The sequence below is a fragment of the Molossus molossus genome, unplaced genomic scaffold (genome assembly GCF_014108415.1).
Source record: "Molossus molossus isolate mMolMol1 unplaced genomic scaffold, mMolMol1.p scaffold_m16_p_13, whole genome shotgun sequence".
NCBI lineage: Eukaryota > Metazoa > Chordata > Mammalia > Chiroptera > Molossidae > Molossus > Molossus molossus.
The window spans coordinates 14297490-14319579 of NW_023425348.1; the positions used below are offsets into that span (position 1 = coordinate 14297490).

Below are 22090 nucleotides of genomic sequence, written 5' to 3' on the forward strand. Positions count from 1 at the left end.
GAATCCCAACCAAAATGGTCTACTTCTTTTTTTTTAATTAATGAATTAATTTATTTTTGTTACAGATGTTTCTCCATTTTCCCCCACTGATACCTATCTCCCCCTTCCTCCTCGCCCTGTCCCCAGCTTTGTTGTCCATGTCCATTATTCATGCATACATGCATATAAGGTCTGTAGTTTATCCCCCCACATTCCCCTTCTGGGAATTGTCAGTTTGTACCCCACTTCCACATCTCTGGGACTACCCCTTTCCTCAGACTGTTATGTTCATTATATTCCAGAAATAAGTGAGATCATGTGATATTTGTCTTTCTCTGCTTGGCTTGTTTTGCTTAGGATAATACTCTCCAGGTCCCTCCATGTTGTCACAAAAAATAAGAGATCTTTCTTTCTTACAGCTGCATAGTACTTCATTGTGTATATGTACCACAGTGTTTTATCCATTTGTCTACTGATTGACATTTGAGCTGTTTCCAGATCTTAGCTACTGTAAATAGTGCTGCTATGAACATGGGGGTACAAATATTCTTTCTGATTGGTGTCTCAGGCTTCTTAGGGTATATTCCTAGAAGTGGGATCACTGGGTCAAATGGAAGTTCAATTTTTAATTTTTTGAGGTAAGACCATATTGTTTTCCATAGTGGCTGCACCAGTCTGCATTTCCACCAGCAGTGTACTAGTGTACCCTTTTCTCCACACCCTCACCAACACTTGTTGTTTGATGATTTGTTGATGGCAGCCATTCTGACAGGTGTGAGGTGATACCTCATTGTTGTTTTAATTTGCATCTCTCTGATGATTAGTGATGTTGAAAATTTCTTTATATGTCTCTTAGCCATATGTATGTCCTGTTTGGAGAGGGGTCTATTTAGTTCCTCTGCCCATTTTTTAATTGGGTTCTTTGTCTTCCTTTTGTTGAACTGTATGAGCACTTTATATATTGCAAATTAACTTCTTATCTGATGTATCATTGGCAATTACGCTCTCCCATAGAGTGGGTTGCCTTTCTATTTTGGTGGTTGTGTCTCTTGCTGTGCAGAAGATTTTGAGTTTGATGTAGTCCCATGTGTTCATTTACCCTTTATTTCTGTTGTCTTAGGCAATGTATCAGTGAAAATTCTGCTGCGTATGATGTCTGAAATTTTGTTGCCTACATTTTCTTCTAGGATTTATATGGATTCACGGGTCACATTTAAGTCTTTTATTCATTTTGAGTTTATTCCTGTGTATGGTGTAAGTTGATGGTCCACTTTCTTTCTTTCTTTCTTTTTTCCATGTAGCTGTCCAGTTTTCCCAACACCATTTATTAAAGAAGTTGTCTTTACTCCACTCTATGCTGTTGCCACCTTTGTCAAATATTAATTGAGCATATTGCCTTGGGTCCATTTCTGGGTTTTCAGTTCTGTTCCACTGGTGTATATGCCTGTTCTTGTGCCAGTACCAGGCTGTTTTGATTACAGTCTCTTTGTAGTATAACCTGATATCTGGTATTGTGATCCCTCCAACTTTGTTGTTCTTTTTTCAAGATTGCTGTGGCTATTCGAAGTCTTTTTGGTTCCATATGAACTTCTGAAGTATTTGTTCTAGTTTTGTGAAGTATGTCATTGGTATTTTGATGGGGATTGCATTGAATCTACAAATTGCTGTCAGTAGTATGGACATTTTAATGATGTTAATTCTTCTAATCTACTAACAAGGTATTCGCTTTCACTTTTTTATATCTTCCTCTATTTCTTTTTTTCAATGACCCATAGTTTTCTCTGAAAAGGTCCTGAATTTTTTTGGTTAAGTTTATTTCTAGGTATCTTAATGTTTTTGCTGCGATGGTAAATGGAATTTATTTTTAGTTTCTTTTTCTGTGAGTTCATCATTGGTGTATAAAAATGCCATTGATTTTTTAAATTAATTAATTTATTTTTGTTACAGATGTTTCCTTTTTCCACCATTGATTCCCCCCTTCCCAACCCTCCCCGCCCTGTCTCCACCTTTGTTGCCCATGTCCATTGTTCATGCATACATGCATATAAGTTCTGTGGTTTATCTCTCCCTCCCCCCACCCCCTCTTCTGGGAATTTTCAGTCTGTACCCCACTTCCACATCTCTGGGACTACCCCATTCCTCAGACTGTTAAGTTCATTATATTCCACAAATAAGTGAGATCAGCCATTGGTTTCTTGACGTTTATTTTGTATCCTGCTACTTTGCCAAATTCATTTATTAAATCTAGTAAATTTTGGATGGAATCTTTGGGTTTTCTACATATACTATCATGTCATCTGCAAATAATGACAGTTTCACTTCCTCCTTTCCAATTTAGATTCCTTTTATTTTTTCTTCCTGTCTGACTGCTGTGTCTAAGATTTCCAGTACAATGTTAAATAAGAGTGGCAAAAGTAGGCATCCCTGTCTTGTTCCTGTTCTTAAGAAAAATGCTTTTAGTTTTTGCCCATTGAGTATGATGTTGGCTGTAGGTCTTTCATATATGGCCTTTATTATGTCAATATATGATCACTCTATTTCAAAATTGCTGAGCTTTTTATAAAAAATGGGTGCTGGATTTTGTCGAATACATTTTCATCGTCAATTGATATGATCATATAATTTTTATCTTTCATCTTGTTTATGTGGTGTATCACATTAATCGATTTGCGAATATTGTATCAGCCTTGCATCCCTGGGATGAATCTCAGTTGGTCATGGTGAATAATTTTTTTGATGTATTACTGTATTCGATTTGCTAGTATTTTGTTCAGGATTTTGGCATCGGTGTTTATCAGGGATATTTGCCTATAGTTTTCTTTTTTTGTAGTGTCTTTTTCTGGTTTTGGAATTAGAATTATGCTGGCCTCATCAAACGAGTTTGGAAGTCTTCCTTCTTCTAGAATTTTTTGAAATAGTTTGAGGAGAATGGATATTAGTTCTTCTTTGAATGTGCGGTAAAATTTCCCTGTGAAGCCATCCGGGCCTGGACTTTTGTTTGCTGGGAGAGTGTTGATTACATCTTCCATTCCTTTTGTTGTTATTAGTCTATTCAAATTTTCTATCTTTTCCCAGTTCAGTTTGCAAGACTATTTGTTTCTAGAAATTTGTCCATTTCGCTTAGGTTGTCAAATTTATTGCCGTATAATTGTTCATAATATTTGTTAACAAACCTTTGTATTTCTGTGTGTCAGTTATTATTTATCCTCTTTCCTTTCTTATTTTGTGTATTTGGGTTCTCTCTCTTTGTTTCTTGGTGAGTCTAGCTAAGGGTCCATCAATCTTGTTTATCTTTTCAAAGAACCAGCTCTTTGTTTTAATAATCTTTTGAATGGTTTTTCTCAGTCTCTGTGTTTTTTATTTCTGCTCTAATCTTTACTATATCTTTTCTTCTACTTGCTCTGGGGTTTTCTTTTCTTTCTTTTTTTTTTTTTTTTTTTTGGTTTCTAATTCTTTAAGTTGTGAGGTTAGTCTATTCAAAATTTTGCTTGTTTCTTGAGGTATGCCTGTAGTGCTATGAACTTCCCTCTCAGAACTGCTTTCGCTGCATCCCATAGAATTTGTGTCGTTGTGTGTTCATTTTCATTGGTTTCCAGGAATTTTTAAATTTTTCCTTGATCTCCATGGTAACCCATTCATTGTTCAATAACATGCTATTTAGCCTCCATATTTTCAATTGCCTTTGCATGTTCTTATTGCAATTGATTTCTAGTTGCATGCCTTTGTGATATGAGAAGATGCTTGATGTGATTTCCTTCTTCTTGAACTTGTAGGGACTTAGTTTGTGCCTTAACATGTGGTCTATCTTTGAGAATATTCCATGAGCTCTTGAGAAGAATGTGAGTTCTGCCATTTTGGGATGTAATTCTCTGTAGATATCTATTAAATCCACTTGATCTAGCACTTCATTTAGAGTCTGTGTTTTCTTGTTAATTTTTTGTCTAGATGATCTATCCAGTGATATGAGTGTATTGTATTGTATTGTATTGCTGGTGATTACTCCTTTTACATCCTCCAGAAGATTTTAATATATGTTGGTGCTCCTATGTTGGGTACATATATGTCTACCAAGGTTATATATTCCTGTTGCATGGATCCTTTCAATATTATGTAGTGGCTTTCATTTTGAAGTCTACTTTATCAGATATGAGTATTGCTACCCCAGCTTTTTATTCCTTTCTGTTTGTTTGATTTTTTTCAATCCCTTCACTTTCAACCTATGTGAGTCTTTTGTTGCGAGGTGGGTCTCTTAGAAACAACACATATGTGAGTCATGCTTTCTTATTCAGTCAGCTACTCTGTGTTTTTTAATCAGAGCATTCAAACCATTCACATTTAAGGTGATGATTGATATGTACTTATTTATTGTCATTTTTGTTTAGTGTGGTTCTATTTTTCTTCCTATTTCTTCTACTAATTACAGCAGTCCTTTCAGCATATCTTGCAATGCTGGTTGGTGTTAATATAATCCCTTGGCCTGTATTTTTGTTTTTTGTTTTTGTCTGGGAAGCTCTTTATTTGACCTTCTATTTTGAATGACAGCGTTGCTGGGTAGAGTAGTCTTGGATTCATATCCTTGCTTTTCATGACCTTGATTACTTCATGCCGTTCCCTTCTGGCCTGTAGTGTTTCTGTTGAGAAGTCATCTGAGAGCCTTATGGGGTTTCATTTGTAGGTAAACTGTTGCTTATCTCTTTCTGCCTTTAGGATTCTCTCTTTGTCTTTAATTTTTGGCATTTTAATGACTATGTATCTTGGTGTAGGCCTGTTTGGGTTCTTGGCAGAGACCTGGGGCTCTCTGTGCTTCTTGAACTTGAATTCTTTCTTCCTTCATAAAATTAGGAAAGTTATCTGTCACTATTTCTTTAGTATATTCTTTAACCCTTGCCCATTTTCTTCCTCTTCAGGGACTCCAATGATGCGAATATTATTACTTTTCCAGTTGTCCCACTGTTCTCTTAAGCCTTCTTCTCTTTTTTAAGTCTTTTTGCCTTTTGGTTTTTTGATTGGTTGATTTTTTGTACCCTGTCTTCTAATTCACTGATCTTGTCCTCAGCGTCCTCTACTCTGCTGGTTAGTCCTTCCAATGTGTTCTTTATTTCTGCTATGTTCTTCTTTATTTCCACTAGGTTGATTTTCAGTGTTTCTATATCTTTACTCATGGTGCTGATGTCCTTACTCATCCTGTTGAGCTTCTTCAAGTTCATGGCTCTGAACTCTACCTCTGATAATTTGCTTAACTGCATTTCATTTATCTCATCTTTGATAGAGTTCTCTTGTTCTTTCATTTGAGATTTGTTTCTTTGTTTCACCATTTTGGCTATCTCAGTGTGTTTTGGAGCCTGCCAAATTTTCCCTGTGGGTGTTGGTGTTCTGCTGTTTGTGGCTCCCTCTGCTCAGTTTGGATGATTCTGGGTGGGCCTATGTTAAACACCACTGTCAAGTCTTACTTTCCTGGTTAGATTGCAAGCTCAGGAAAGGTTCAGTCATCCTGTAGCTTTTTCCTGGAGGCTAGTAGTCCTCAGTTACTCAGCCCCTTGGAATGTAGCCCTGGTGTTCTGCATAAGAGGATTTCCAGAGGGTGGGATAGATACTGTTTGATAATGAGCCTCAATTTACATTACTTTGCCTCACCTGAGAAAGGCTGAATCTTTGAGGGGGGAACTGGTGCTTTTCTCCACAGCTATGGGATGAAGCACACTGGCCACCATCCTTTGTGGTCGCAACTCAGCAAAAACTCTGAGTGCCCTCCAAATCCATGTTGTTCCCACAGAGTTCCAGCCCAGTGTGCTCTCCCTCTGCTGTAGCTCCCAGGTGAGTGGCTGTGGCTATTTTAGCTCTCTGTCCCAGCTCTCTGTGCTGTGGAGCTGGCTTGGTCTTTAGTCCCCAACGGTGCTGTTCATAGCTAAGACTGCTGCTGTGTTGGGCTCCCAGCCCGCTACCCTGTTGTGCCTCTGCAGATTTTACCAGTGTTCCTGGTTATATGGTCCTCTCCTGCTGCTTTTCTGTTGCTTTTTTCTGAGGATTTGTCTTTATTTTAGTTGTAATTCCTATTTGGTCCTGGGAGATTATCTCTGTAGCTTCCATTCACTCCACTTCCATTTTCACATCCTCCTAAATGGTCTACTTCTTATATGTGAATGCTATGATCTCATCTGTAAGGTCAGGGTCAGCAGTTACCTTTTTGATCCATTCACACTGGACAGCTATGGTTGTGTTGGCTGTTGTCACTTTTTTATTTGAAAGTCTTAGGGAAAAGAGGTTAGTTCCCCTGACTAAATATCCACATATTGTATGTTTTACACATTCCTGCAGCACACCAGCTGAAAATCGCTGCTGTATAAAATCAAAAGTTACATTTTATACATGTTTTAAATGCTCATAAAGAGCCTTAAGAAAATTTCTTTCCCCTCTCTTCCTTCCCCTCCCATTCCTTCCTAGTCACTTATCATGTCATGTGGTAAGTCTGCTTGTATTATGTCATTTGAAGACAGAGTCCCTCATCTGTTTAGGTTTCCCTTGCACTGTGGTCCTTAGGACTTGACAAAATATGAAGCATATGCACAGTTAATCATTATCTGAATTTGCTAATTCAGATTTATTTACTTACCTATTTTGAATCTGATACTTGGCCTACCTGATTCGAAAAGACTGACCTCATTGTGTTTTTTTTGTGGGCCAACTCAGCCAGAGCCCAGCCCCTCACATGACAGATGGTTTACTAGCTAGCTACTCCTTATCCATAAGCCATCTGTGCCCTTGCCTGGTGTCCCCACAGAGACATTCTTTCTGATGAGAGGTCAGGCTTGTTTATAGAACTTTCTCTAATTTCTTGAAAACCATCCAGAGGCATGCATATGTGCAGAACATAACAGAGAATTAATGGGAGCTGTAAGCTGAATTAATCACATCTTAAATCAGCTGGGCTCCAGTTATCTGGAATTTTTGGCCTTTATCAGAATAGTTGCCCTTTTCCTCTATTTTACATTCTTCATCTAGATGTGGCCATGGCTGAAAAAAGAGAAATGTGTATCTGTTTCTTCAATAGTCCCAAATCTCTACCTGACTGAGAGATGTCACCACTACAATTTCATTAGACACTAGCAAGGCACAAGTGCATACCATGAGACCATTCAAAAGGAAAACTGAAATTTCCACATAGGTTAAGATAATTTACTTGGAGCTTATTATTGTCATCAGAAAATTTTCTCTAGAAAATATTTAAAGTGACATAGTATAATAAAGACACAGGATAAATGGAATTGAACTAAATTAGTGTTTCTTCTGACACCCAATGCAACTTTGGGTCAGTCTGATTTTTAGGGGAGAAATGTATAAAAATTATTATTTGTGGATCTTATGGTTCCACATATCATTGATTTCTTTCTTCTTTTGCTTGAAATGAGAATAACCTGACTGAGGAAATTAAATCAATGGCAAATAATTTTGATAATGCTGATCTTGAATTTATCATCTACAGAGTAAAGCTCCTCCATTGCTAAATTAAACTTTTTTTCACTGCTAAATATGTTGCCAAACTTTTACTTTTAAATCTAGAAAGGACAGAAGAAAATGTTTTCATCTTCTGATTATCATTAATTACACTATCATTTGATTGATTTTTTTTTTCTCCTTGTGGTATTGAAACATGAAAAGAAAACAATAACAACAAGAATCAATTAGGGAAATCTAAGGGAAAGTGGAACTTATTTTCTTTTTAAAAATTTTTAATTTATTAATTTGTTTTTGTTACAGATGTTTTTCATTTTCCCCCCATTGACACCCCCCCCTCGACCCCGGCCCCATCCCCAGCTTTGTTGTCTATGTCCATTGGTCATGCATACATGCATGTAAGTTCTGTGGTTTATCTCTTCTCCCCCAAACCCCCCTCCTCTGAGGCTTGTCAGTCTGTACCCCACCTCTATGTCTCTAGGTTAATTTTGTTCAGCAGTTTGTTTAGTTCATTATATTCCACAAATAAGTGAGATCATGTGATATTTGTCTTTCTCTGCTTGGCTTGTTGTGCTTAGCATAATACTCTCCAGGTCCTTTCATGCCATCTCAAAGGATAAGAGATCTTTCTTTCTTATACCTGCATGGTACTACATTGTGTACATGTACTACAGCTTTTTAATCCACTCATCTACTGATGGACACTTGAGTTATTTCCAGTTCTTAGCTATTTTCACTTATTTCAGTGAATTCAAGAAAACACATTGTTGTCTTCTAGGTAGATTTAGAATATGTTGTCAACTATTAGATGTATTTTATGTTTGGTAAAATGAGAAAATTACGATATTTTGAAAACATGTATTATGAAAACTTAAACATGAAGGTAAAATGAAAGAAAAACGTGGGAAAAGGCTGATTTGAAGACCCTGTCACACTGACCAATGGCTGAGTGATTTGGGGAGAATGAGATCACCACAGAAATAGCAGAGTGGACTAAGAACTTGAGTTTCATTAGATTTTCTAAACCCAAGGGAGCACTAGATTTACATGGGCTGGATGTGTGTGTGTGTGTGATAATTTTACTATTAATTATTTCAAAATTACACTGCCAAAGATTTTTATCTCCTTGGAAATGTGGCCTCAGTAAGAATATTTAAAACTTATACTTTTAGGCTCTGTTATATAACTTCTTCCCATAAAATTTTCTTGTTTAGGAAACTTCAGACCTCTAGTACATTTGCTTCAGGAAAGGAAAGAGGTTAATTTTCAGTGACATAATAACTCTTGTTACTAAGAAGAACATGCCTATGTTTTGAGGCCTTGATTTTTCTCTGGCTCTGTAGTTTAGTTTGAATTGAATATACTATTTATTCTCTTCATTGTTAAGTTAATTAATAATTTTACTTCCATGGTTTTCAGAGGCAGCAGAGGAGTGTAAATAACAATACTGCCTCAGGAGCCGGCTTCTAGGGTTTGAAGCCCAGCTCTTCCAGGTACTAGCTGTGTGACCTTGGAAGCTTGCTCAGTTTTCCCAGCTGTAAAATGGAGGTAATTTTTATTTATTTGTAAGGTGGCTATTAAGTGAGTTATAAATAAAAGCCATAGATTACTGCCTGGCACATAGTAAGCACTTTGTAAATATTAGCTATTATTCATAAAGCCTTAAACTGAGAATAGATTTTTAAATTAAATGTTATTTTTAAATATGCTCTCTTAAACATTTCTTTAAAACTTGGATAATCCCGAAGTAGGCAAATTTTAAGAGTGGAACAGAATTTCCTTCATGAGTTGACTTTTATTAACATTATGAGTCCATAACCATTTTGCTTATTACAGGCGATGGAGTCCGTCAGAATTTGAAAGGCTACATAGAAAATAGCTTTTCTCATCCCATGTAGGGATTAAGATTTTAAAGAAAGACATTCTGTCCCCTCTAGTTGAGTCTCTAATTCATTCCTGGGATGCTCAAGTAGTTCAGCTTCCAAGACATAGGGTCACCCTGTGGTACTTTACAAAAGAGCTGCAGCGAGCTTTTCTTCAAAGGAGACAGAACAAGCTCCTTGATGCCAGGCAGAGGGTATTTTCAGAAGTAGAGACCACTCCCTGCTGCCCTTTTCCTTCCAGCTGGAAAAAAAAATTACAAGGGGCTCATAACCCCACACACAACACTGAAGTGTCCATTGATCTCTGGAGGTGTTTGATCCTGAAGCACAGTCATTCGATCCTACCCTTGGGAATAGGTCAGGGTAGTGTCCTGGGGAGAAATTAGCGCAGATAGGCTGAAAGTGTCAGGAATCCCAGGGTTATAATCATATTCTTTATTTGTTTTTTGTTTTTTCTTCCAGTGGGGCGATTTTTAATTGTCTTTTTATTAGTGCCATTAAAGAAGTGCATTTCTCTAAAGAAAGTGCAGAGTTCATTTCAGCAAATCTCAGTTGAGCACTCTGTGCCAGGCATTGTGTGAGGCCCTGGGGCTTCCCTGATACCCACGGAGCATGTAGTGCAGAGGGGAAAGAAACATGAAACAGGTCATTTCAGAACAGTAGGAGAGATTTAAAACAGAGCAGGTAGCTCTGATGTCTGCACTGTTACAGGGCAGGGGCAGCACAGTTTTCCTCTTCTCTTCGCATGCTGTGAAAAGGTGGCATCGAAGGTAATGTCCAACCAAAAAAAACAAAAAAACTAAACTTCATGTAAATAATACCTTAATAAATCTGAATTAAACCCAAAGTTAATAACTACATTTTTCAATTAGTGAGACACATATAAAAAAGGCAAAGAAGTTATATTTAATCCAGTTAATGTCCGCAGGCTGTTTGTAGAATACTTGAGCAGTTTGTCAGGGCCACGGTTTTGTTAGAGCATTATGCAGACAAGAAGCAAACTCAAATTTTCCTTAGGCAACTTGAAAAATGCTGCTTTGGCTCCTCAGCAGGCTGACCATAAAGAGATTACCCTAGCGTACCTGGTGGCAAAACATCTCAAAGGGGAACCGAAAAATGGCGGCGGAGTGAACGGAGCTACACAGACCATCTCCCAGAACCAAACTGGAATTACAACTATAACACAGACAAATCGACGGGAAAAAAACAACAGAAAAGCAGCTTGCGAGGACCATACAATGAGGGACACTGACTCCATCCCAGTAGGCTTGCGAAGGCGCCAGACGGGGGCTGGGAGCCCACGGTCCATAGCTCGGCAGCGGCCTCAGCTGGGAGCAGCGCCCTCCGGTTACACTCCCAGGCGGCTCCACAGCGCAGAGCCGGGACAGAGGCTGAAACAGCCACAGCCACTCACCTGGGGCTCCGGCAGAGGGAGGGCGGACTGGACTGGAACTGTGTCGGGACACTCGGGGTTTGGAGGGCAATCAGAGCTTTTGCTGAGTGCAGCTACTCAGGACGGTGGCCACATTGCTCCTTCCCAGGGCTCTGAGGAGAGGCAGCAGCCCCTCCTTCGGAGATCCAACCCCACCCTGTGGGCCATTGAAGTGCTAATTGAGGCTCACTAACAACCAGCATCTGCCCCACCCTCGTGAAAGCCCCTTGGCTGAGCACCAGAGGGAGTTTTTCAATCAACTGACAACCCAAAACTCATCAAATAACCTCGACTGCTAGCCTCCAGGCAAAAAGCTAGAGGATAACAGTACCTTTCCGGGGCTGGAAACTTTAACCAGGAAAGTAAGAATTGACAGTGGTGTTCAACGTGGGTCCTCCCTCGCTCATCTAAACCCAGGAGAGGGAGCCACAAACAGCAGAACACCAACACCCACAGGGAGAACTTGACAGGCTCCAAAGCCCACAGTGATAGCCAAAATGGTGAAACACAGAAACAGAAGCCAAATGAAAGAGCAAGAGACCTCCACCGAAGATGAGATCAATGTGGAGCAATTAGGCATGTTAACAGAGCTAGAATTCAGAGCCATGATCTTGAGGAAGCTGAACAGCATGAGTAAAGACATAGAGACACTGAAAATAAGCCAATTGGAAATTAAAAACCAACAAGAAGAGATAAAAAATGACATATCAGAAATGAAAAACACATTGGAAGGTTTAAAAAGCAGAGTAGAGGAAGCTGAGGACCAGATCAGTGATTTAGAAGACAGGGTAGAAAAAATCAACCAATCAGAAAAACAAAAGGAAAAAACTATTAAAAAACAGGAAGACAGCTTAAGAGAACTATGGGACAACTGGAAACGTAATAATATTCGCATCATAGGAGTCCCCGAAGAAGAAGAAAATGAGCAAGGGATAGAGAATATATTCAAAAAAATAGTGACAGAAAACTTCCCTAATTTGGTGAAGGAAGAAGGCATTCAAGTTCAAGAAGCACAGAGAGTCCCAAGTAAGAAGAACCCAAACAGGCCCACACCAAGACACACAGTAATTAAAATGCCACAAATTAAAGACAAAGAGAGAATCCTAAAAGCAGCAAGAGATAAGCAACAGGTTACCTACAAAGGGAACCACATAAGTCTCTCAGCTGACTTCTCACAAGAAACACTACAGGCCAGAAGAGAATGGCATGAAGTAATCAAAGTCATGAAAAACAAGGATCTGAATCCAAGACTACTCTACCCAGCAAGGCTATCATTCAAAATAGAAGATCAAATAAAGAGCTTCCCAGACAAAAAAAAGGCTAAGGGAATACTTTAGCACCAAGCCAGCACTGCAAGAAATGTTAAAAGGACTGCTGTAATTAGCAGTAGAAATGGGAAGAAAAATAGAACCACACTAAACAAAAATGGCAATAAATAAGTACATATCAATAATCACCTTAAACGTAAATGGATTGAATGCTCCCATAAAGAGACACAGAGTAGCTGATTGGATAAGAAAGCATGACTCATCTATATGTTGTTTACAAGAGACCCACCTCTCAACAAAAGACTCACATAGGTTGAAAGTGAAGGGATGGGAAAAAATTTACCAAGCAAATGGAAAGCAAAAAAAAGCTGGGGTAGCAATTCTCATATCTGATAAAATAGATTTCGAAATGAAGACCATAACTAGAGACAAAGAAGGCCACTATATAATATTGAAAGGATCTATCCAAAAGGAAGATATAACCTTGATAAACATATATGTACCCAATATAGGAGCACCAAAATATATTAAAAATCTTCTGGAAGACTTCCAAGGAGAAATCGACAACAATACAATCATAGCAGGGGACTTCAACACCCCATTGACAGCACTGGATAGATCCTCTAGGCAAAAAATTAGCAAGGAAACAGAGACTCTAAATGAAGCACTAGACCAAATGGATTTAATAGATATCTACAGAGAATTACACCCCAAAACTACAGAATACACATTCTTCTCAAGTGCACATGGGACATTCTCAAAGATAGACCACATGATAGGACACAAACTAAATCTCTACAAGTTCAAGAAGATTGAAATCATATCAAGCATCTTCTCAGATCACAATGGCATGAAACTATAAATCAATTGCAATAAGAACATGCAAAGACATTTCAACACATGGAGGCTAAATAGCATGTTATTAAACAATGAATGGGTCACCGAGGAGATCAAGGAAGAAATTAAAAACTTCCTGGAAACCAATGAAAATGAACACACAACAACACAAAATCTATGGGATGCAGCAAAAGCAGTTCTGAGAGGGAAGTTTATAGCACTACAGGCCTACCTCAAAAAACAAGAAAAATTTCTATTTGACTGTCTAACCTCACAACTTAAAGAATTAGAAAGCAAACAAAAAGAAAACCCCAGAACAAGTAGAAGGAAGGAAATAGTAAAGATCAGAGCAGAAATAAATGACATAGAGACCAAAAAAACAACTCAAAGGATCCATGAAACAAAGAGCTGGTTTTTGGAAAAGATAAACAAGATTGATGGACCCTTAGCTAGACTCACCAAGAAACAAAGAGAGAGAACCCAAATACACAAATCAGAAATGAAAGAGGAGAAGTAACAACCAACACCACGGAAATACAAAAGATCATTAACAACTACTACGAACAACTATATGGCAACAAATTCGACAATCTAAGCGAAATGGACAAATTTCTAGAAACACACAATCTCCCAAAACTATTCCCGGAAGAGATAGAAAACTTGAACAGACCAATAACAACTAAGGAAATTGAAGAGGTAATCAAGACTCTCCCAGCAAACAAAAGCCCAGGCCCAGATGGCTTCACGGGGGAGTTTTACCGAACATTCAAAAAAGAACTAACACCCATTCTCCTCAAACTATTTCAAAAAATTCAAGAAGAAGGAAGACTTCCAAACACGTTCTATGAGGTCAGCATAATTCTAATTCGAAAACCAGAAAAAGACACTACGAAGAAAGAAAACTACAGGCCAATATCCCTGATGAACATAGACGTCAAAATCCTGAACAAAATATTCGCAAATGGGTTCCAGAAATACATCAAAAAATTTATTCACCATGACCAAGTGGGATTCATTCCAGGGATGCAAGGCTGGTACAATATTCGCAAATCAATAAACGTGATACACCACATAAACAAAATGAAGAATAAAAACCACATGATCATATCAATAGATGCTGAAAAAGCATTCAACAAAACCCAGCATCCATTCCTGATAAAAACGCTCAGCAATGTGGGAATAGAGGGATCATATCTCGACATAATAAAGGCCATATATGAAAGACCTACAGCCAACATCATACTCAATGGACAGAAACTAAAAACATTTCCATTAAGAACAGGAATAAGACAGGGATGTCCACTTTCGCCACTCTTATTTAACATTGTACTGGAAGTCTTAGCCACAGCAATCAGACATGAAGAAAAAATAAAAGGGATCCAAATTGGAAAGGAGGAAGTGAAACTGTCATTATTTGCAGATGACATGATATTGTACATAGAAAACCCAAAAGAGTCCATCAAAAATCTATTAGACTTAATAAATGAATTTGGCAAAGTAGCAGGATACAATATTAACCTCAAGAAATCGACGGCATTCTTGTACATCAATGATGAACTCACAGAAAGAGAAACTGAAAAAACAATCCCATTTACCATCGCGCCAATAAAATTACGATACCTAGGAATAAACTTAACCAAAGAAGTAAAGGACCTATTTGCAGAAAACTATAGGTCATTGAAAAAAGAAATAGAGGAAGATATAAATAGTGGAAGCACATACCCTGTTCATGGATTGGAAGAATTAACATCATTAAAATGTCCATACTACCCAAAGCAATCTAGAGATTCAATGCAATCCCCATCAAAATACCAATGACATAGTTCATAGAACTAGAACAAATACTTCAAAAGTTCATATGGAACCAAAAAAGACCCCGAATAGCCACAGCAATCTTGAAAAAGAAGAACAAAGTAGGTGGGATCACAATACCAGATATCAGGTTATACTACAAAGCGACTGTAACCAAAACAGCCTGGTACTGGCACAAGAACAGGCATATAGACCAGTGGAACAGAACTGAAAACCCAGAAATGGACCCAAGGCAATACGCTCAATTAATATTTGACAAAGGTGGCAAGAGCATACAGTGGAGTAAAGACAGCCTCTTTAATAAATGGTGTTGGGAAAATTTGACAGCTACAGGCAAAAAATTGAAACTAGACCATCAACTTACACCATATACAAAAATAAACTCAAAATGGATAAAAGACTTAAATGTGACCCGTGAATCCATAAAAATTCTAGAAGAAAATGTAGGCAACAAAATTTCGGACATCATACGGAGCAGAATTTTCACTGATACAGCACCTAAGGCAACAGAAATAAAGGAGAAAATGAACACATGGGACTACATCAAACTAAAAAGCTTCTGCACAGCAAAAGAAACAATCATCAAAATGGAAAGGCAACCCACTGTATGGGAGAACATCATTGCCAATGATGTATCAGATCAGGGGTTAATTTCCAATATATATAGAGTGCTCATACAACTCTACAAAAGAAAGACAAAGAACCCAATTAAAAAATGGGCAGAGGAGCTGAATAGACACCTCTCCAAACAGGACATACAAATGGCCAAGAGACATATGAAGAAATGCTCAACATCACTAATCATCAGAGAGATGCAAATTAAAACAACCATGAGGTATCACCTCACACCTGTCAGAATGGCCGCCATCAACAAATCATCAAACAAGTGTTGGCGAGGGTGTGGAGAAAAGGGGACTCTAGTACACTGCTGGTGGGAATGCAGACTGGTGCAGCCACTATGGAAAACAATAGGGTGCTACCTCAAAAAATTAAAAATTGAACTTCCATTTGACCCAGTGATCCCACTGCTGGGAATATACCCTAAGAAGCCTGAAACACCAATCAGGAAGAATATATGTACCCCCATGTTCATAGCAGCACTATTTACAATAGCTAAGATCTGGAAACAGCCCAAGTGTCCACCAGTAGACGAATGGATAAAAAAGCTGTGGTACATATACACAATGGAGTATTATGCAGCGGTAAGAAAGAAAGATCTCTTATCCTTTGAGACGACATGGAGGGATCTGGAAAGTATTATCCTAAGTGAAAGAAGTCAAGCAGAAAAGACAAATACCACATGATCTCACTTATATACGGAATATAACAAACATAACAGTCTGAGGAATACAGTAGACCCAGACACATGGAAGTAGGGCACAGACTGACATCCCTCAGAAGAGGGGATGGGGGGTGCGGGGGTGGGAAGAGATAAACCACAGAACTTATATGCATGTATGCATGACCAATGGACATGGACAACTAAGCCGGGGACGGGGCGGAGGTGGGGTGGGGTGGGGGGTGCCAATGGGGTAAAAAGTTAAAATATCTGTAACAAAAAAATAAATAAAAATTCATAAATTAAAAAAATAAATAAATAAATTTAAAAAAAAAAAAAATCTCAAAGGACATTTCTTATCAACAGTGAGTGGCTCAGAGTGTCATACATCACACACCAACAATGATTTGTTGTGTGTTCCTGTCTTTTACACCAATTATCAAGTTAGCATCAAATAGGACATTAAGAGGTGTCCTCTTTTAAAGCTTAGCTAGATTTTAAAACTAAAGTGAGCAGTAATTCTTTTTGTTTTTCTATAGAAAACATTTAGAGACGTTTATACACAGTGAACAGTGAGTTAAATAGTATTTGCACAGGCTTTCTTCTACCACCCAAAACCGTTTTTGGTGTGTACTCTTTTGGGGACAATTAGAATTGTTTTCTTTGTTTCCCATTTGGGGGACCAATAATTGGAACTAATTGTTATTCTTTCCCTTCACTTTTTCCATCCAATCATTAAGTCCAAGTGATTCTACTTTCCAAATATTTTCCACCTCCGTTCACTGCTCTCTGTACCACTATTACTGTCACAGTGTAAGTCACAACTTGCCAGAACTTATTTTAAGTCTCTGAGGTGATTCTTCACCTAACCAAACAATCTTTTACTTTAGAGGAAGATGTAATAAGAATGACAAACTAATAATACTGATAATGAGCACCACTCATGGAGTGCATATTGCATACCTGTAATTCTTAGAACAACCCTACAAGGTGGTAATAATAACAGTGCTCCCCATTTAACAGGGAGAAAACGGAGCCCTAGAGAGGTTAAGCAGCTTGTCTAAAGCCACTTGACTAGTGGCAGATCCCAGATATGAACCTCTGTCTCCAAAGCTTGTGCTCTTAACCACTATGCATGCTCTCTGCCATCTTTGCCCAGTTTTCCCTTAAACTGTAAGGCTCCCCTGCAGTATTAAACAATGTTGCATTACCCAGCACAATGCTGGGCACATAAGCATTCAAGAAGTTTTGTGTTTTGTTTTTTTAATGGAACCTCTATGTAGAGGGCAGGAAGCTGAAATGTTTTATTACTTTTTCCCACATCATTATGAAATGAAAATTTTCAAGTAAACCAGTTTTCTATTTAACTGATATTAAACCATTTAGAGATTTTTTAAAAATATTGGTAGAATCTTTCTGAAATGCATCCCATTCTTTATTGCCTTATTAGTACAACAATTCTAATTTAATATTATCCTAATGACAAAGAATGTTATGAGCAACAAATTTTATATATATTACTTCTTTAGTATTTCCTTCTGGGCTATGGTTTTAATTACCATCTGTATGCCAATGAAGCCCAAATCTTTGTCTCCAATGGGAATTTCTCTCCTGACCTTCAAATCCATGTATACTACCACGTGATAGAGTCATACTACCATGTGACTCTGCAAACTGAAAAAGGCCCCCAAATACACCCAGATCCCTAAATCTGCTCCTCCAGAATTCTGTGTTTTAGTGAGTCTACTTTTACTGTCTCTCCCATCTACACCAGCCATAAACATAGACATAATATTTGACTCCTCCTTTTCCTTCACCAACCCATTCCCCAATCAATCCATTAACAAAAGCCCTATTGATTTTACTTTTTAAATATCTCTCAAATCCATCACACTTCTGTAGCTGTCATTTGCCTTATCCTGCCATTGTTATCTCTGCCTGGACTATTATAACAATTTCTAAATGGTGTCCCTTCCAGTAATTTCACCACAATCTAATTTATTCTCCATACTACAGTCAGAGTGCATTTTTAAAATTAGAAATTATCACTGGCTGGTTTGGCTCAGCGGTAAGAGTGTCAGTGTGAGGACCAAAGAGTTGCGGGTTTGATTCCATTCAAGGGCATGTACCTCACTTGTGGTTCAGTCCTCGGCCCTAGTCAGGGTCATATGGAAGACATGATGTTTCTCTTTCTCTCTCTCCCTCTCCCTCTCTCTCCCCCCCCCCTTCCCACTCTATCTGAAAATCAATGGAAAAATATCCTCAGTTGAGAATTTATTAAAAAAAAACAACAACAAAAAACTAGAAATTAGATCATCTCACATCTTAGTTTGGAAACTTTCAATAGTTCCTCATTGTTCAGATTTCTTCAATATTGCTTACAAAGTCTTCGATAATCTATTTCTTGCTTTTCCATATCTTGCCATCTCTGTTTTTACCTATCCCTCTTACCAAGCACCAGGTCGCTAGGTCATATTGAACATTTCCCCCTCTACACATTGTGTATACTCTTGCTTCTAGAACTTTGCATGTACTAAGGAACCGCCTGATCCCTACATCTAAGATAAGCATCTGTCATACTATCACAGCACTCATTTCTACTTATAAAATTGTGTTTAGGTACCTATTTGTTTCTCTGTATCATATTCTCTACAATCTTCTCTCAAGACTTTTGGGTCTGCAGGATGGAACCCATGCCTCTCTTATTCACCCTGTATCCCTAATGCCTAATTTTGTGTCTAGAATTTAGTAGGCATCACCATATTGGAATACATCTTAAATTTTGTAATAGTTTTAGATTTACAGAAAAGCTATATAGTACAGAGTGTTCCTTCATTGGCATCCAATTTCTTATGTAAATATGATACATTTGTCACAACTAATGGACCAATATTGATACCCAATTAACTAAAATCCATGCTTATTCAGATTTCCTTAGTTTTTTTTTTGTTTTGTTTTGTTTTTTTTTTTACCTAATGTTCTTTTTCTGTTCCATGATCCAACCCCATCCAGGATACTATATTACATTTAGTCATCATGTCTCCTTAAGCACCTCTTGGCTGTGATTGTTTTTGAAACTTTTACTGTTTTTGTTGATCTTGAAAATTTTGAGGAGCTCTGGTTAGGTGTTTTGTGGAATATCCCTCAATAGGAGTTTGTCTGATGTTTTTATCATGAGAATGGGGTAATATGTTTGGAGTAGGAAGACCATGGATATAAAGTGTTATTTTCATCACAACATATCTAGAATATATTCTATCACCATGACTTATCACTGTAATGTTAACCTTGATCACCTGAGATAGCATTAGTCAGGTTTCTCTACTGTAAAGTTGTTCATTCCCCTCCTTCCATACTGTTCTCAGAAAGTCATTATGTCCAGACTCCATTTAAGGGATTAGGAATTATGTTCTACCTCTTTGAGGGCAGAGTATCTACATAAATTTTTTAGAAGTCTTTTGTATAGAAGATTTATATATTATTTTCCACATTTATTTATTCTGTCATTTACTTATATCAGTATAGAATCAAGATACTTATTTTATACTTTATATTACAATCCAATACTACATCTATTTTGTCATCTAATTTGTCCCAGTTTTGGCCATTAGGAGCTCTTTCAGCTGACTCCTATGTTTATTGGACATATCCTTCACTGTTGTCTTTTGAGCACATTCTTACTTTCTGGCACAACAATATGCTTCAGCCTCACCTTGTATGTTCCCTGCCCTGTCCCTACAATCAGCCACTGAGCTTTGGGTGAACACTAATGCTTTTTAGTTAAAATTTGGATTCATTTTTAAAAGCCACAAAAGAATAATATATAGTCCCACCACCAAAAATGAACAAATGTTTTTCCCTTTATTTTGCTTAAGATATATTTTAAGAAATAAAACGCTTATCAAGTTGAAGTTCAGTTTTACCTTCCCCAGTCCTAAACCTCTCTCTGTCCCCCAAGAAGCAACCACAATCTTAAATTGATGTGTACACTTATTTTTTCAAGCATGCAAGGAACATTTACAGAAGCATGTATGTGTTAAAGAGAAGACCGGCTGTTGGGTTGAGTTGCCCACTTTCTGGGCTGTTCCAGTTGGTGATCTGTGAACACATTCACTTCCTCATGTTGCCATTAGAGCTGCATTCTGTTTATCACTCCTCTCCTGCAGTACCATTCCTCCACTATTGTTTCCAGCCTCTCTCTTCTCTAGGCTATTTCTTCCCAGCTTCATAGGCAGCTTCTAGTGTCCTCCTTATCAGAAGGAAGAAGACCAATAACCTGGTATTATAGACTTTGAAAGAAAATTGTAAACTAAAATGTGCTAGACAAATATAAAACATCACTGTTCTATTCACAGTGCAAAAACAAAACATTAAATGGGGCAAGGGGCATATTGTTCAATTGTTTGATATAGTTAGCTCGTTAACGGCTATGTTTTAGCTTAAAGGCATTACCAGCTGCTTCTGGTTATTTTGGAGTTGTGGTTCTGAAAGATTGAGGCTGCCAGATTGGATATCTGGACATTTAATTTTATATCAGGGTAATTTTATGGTTCTTCATTTTTAAAAAATAGATACTGTTCTACCAAGTGTAGGAATACCCAAAATATAGAAAAAGCTTACTATTGAAATGATTGCTCATGAAACTAATAATTTCTCCAGCAAGTGACTTAAAATGAAAGGCAGATTGTTAACTATAAAGTGAAAGGCTTTAACTATTATCTACATCCATAGAATTGAGTAGCTTTGTGGGCAGTTTGGTTGATAATGTTCTGGGTGCCACATAACACTGTCTGCTTACTAAAGTAAGCAGAACTTTGGGGGTTGGGATTTCCAGTCCCCTTAATAGTAAATATATCTACTTTCTTCCCACAGCTTATACTTATTTTGACAAAGGCAAGCTTGAAAGCAGTTACTTGAGGACAGTTTGGATAACATCTAGGTAATCAAAACAGGCACAATGAAGCACTTCCTGAGGTAAGCGTTTCTAGTTCCCTGGGTGAGCCCTCTTAAACGAGAAACTTCCCTACCAATTAGGATAATCTTTCTTTTCACCTTTGTGACCAGGTGACCAGGTCTCATATTGTATTTCAGCTAAGAATAATTTGGTCATGAGGTTCCTATGTGCACATTGATGCTAAAAGAGAACATTTGCAAGTGATAGATTACAAGCAATTACAAGAGAGCATGAACGCAAAAGTACGAGGCAGGAAGTCCTTTGGACAACCCTGACATGTGTTTCTCTAAGGAATGATATACTGCTGGCTTTAAAGTTGAGATCTGAGGATTGGTAGTCAAAGAATCAACATAATTTGTGCAGAATCGTTTTCCTGAAATAAGTAATTTAAAATATTTCTTAATTAGATTTTGGTTGGCTAGCCAATTCACACAGGTATTTTCAAATGTTCCTGTTTGGTAAAAATATATATTCCAAGCTTCTGCTCTTCTTGCCTCAGTAATGTTCCTGAAATCTGCATTGGTTATTGATTCCCTGAAGACTTTGGTAGAGAGTACCACGTGTATTGGTATGTTTTGGGGTGATCTTGTTTTGTTTTGAAAGCCATTAGCCTTGACCTATAATTATAATTATTTTCAAGAGTATTGACTGCCATTCACAATATATTAATGAAATTCTCTAAGAAAGTTTACATCATATTACAACATAACAAGAATAAAATTAGTCTGGCCCTGAAAATTAGAAAATAAAACACTTTTCAGAATGTTGAGTTTCTTTCTCTCAAGATGGTGGCCTACCTCTACTATACATTCATGTCCCTGGCTCTGGCTTATTTCCTCTGCAAATAATTAATGGGTTTGCTTCTTTTAGGAAATCACTTAATTCTTTCAGTGGCTGCCATTTAAGATCTCCCCCACTACCTCCCCTACTGGTTTTGTTTGCACCATTATTTCTGGAGCACCTAGGTCAATTTGTGTGGGATTCACAATGTTTTGGTGCAGCTACTGATGTTTACTGGATCTTACAATTGTGAAAACCTCCCCGAGGTCACTGTTAAGCTATTTACAGGTATTAGCATTTATAGGTATACTCCTCAACCTGTTTATCTCAGCTGAGTAAAGGGATAGTATTTGAAAAATCACTAGAACTTGGGGGGAAAGATGGCAGTGGGCAGGACCAGAGGGAGGGTGAGTG

At 37.8% G+C, this 22090-nt stretch overlaps 1 protein-coding gene across 2 annotated transcripts in view; it reads left to right on the top strand.

Annotated features, from left to right (window-relative positions):
- The window catches only part of ELMOD1 (ELMO domain containing 1), a 118146-nt gene that overhangs the window by 18989 nt on the left and 77067 nt on the right, over positions 1-22090 (top strand). For both annotated transcript variants that reach the window (XM_036258662.1, XM_036258663.1), the window contains exon 2: positions 20815-20916. In XM_036258662.1, coding sequence (XP_036114555.1) covers positions 20900-20916 — 17 coding nt within the window. In that variant the 5' untranslated portion in view covers positions 20815-20899. The remainder of the gene's footprint in view (positions 1-20814; positions 20917-22090) is intronic.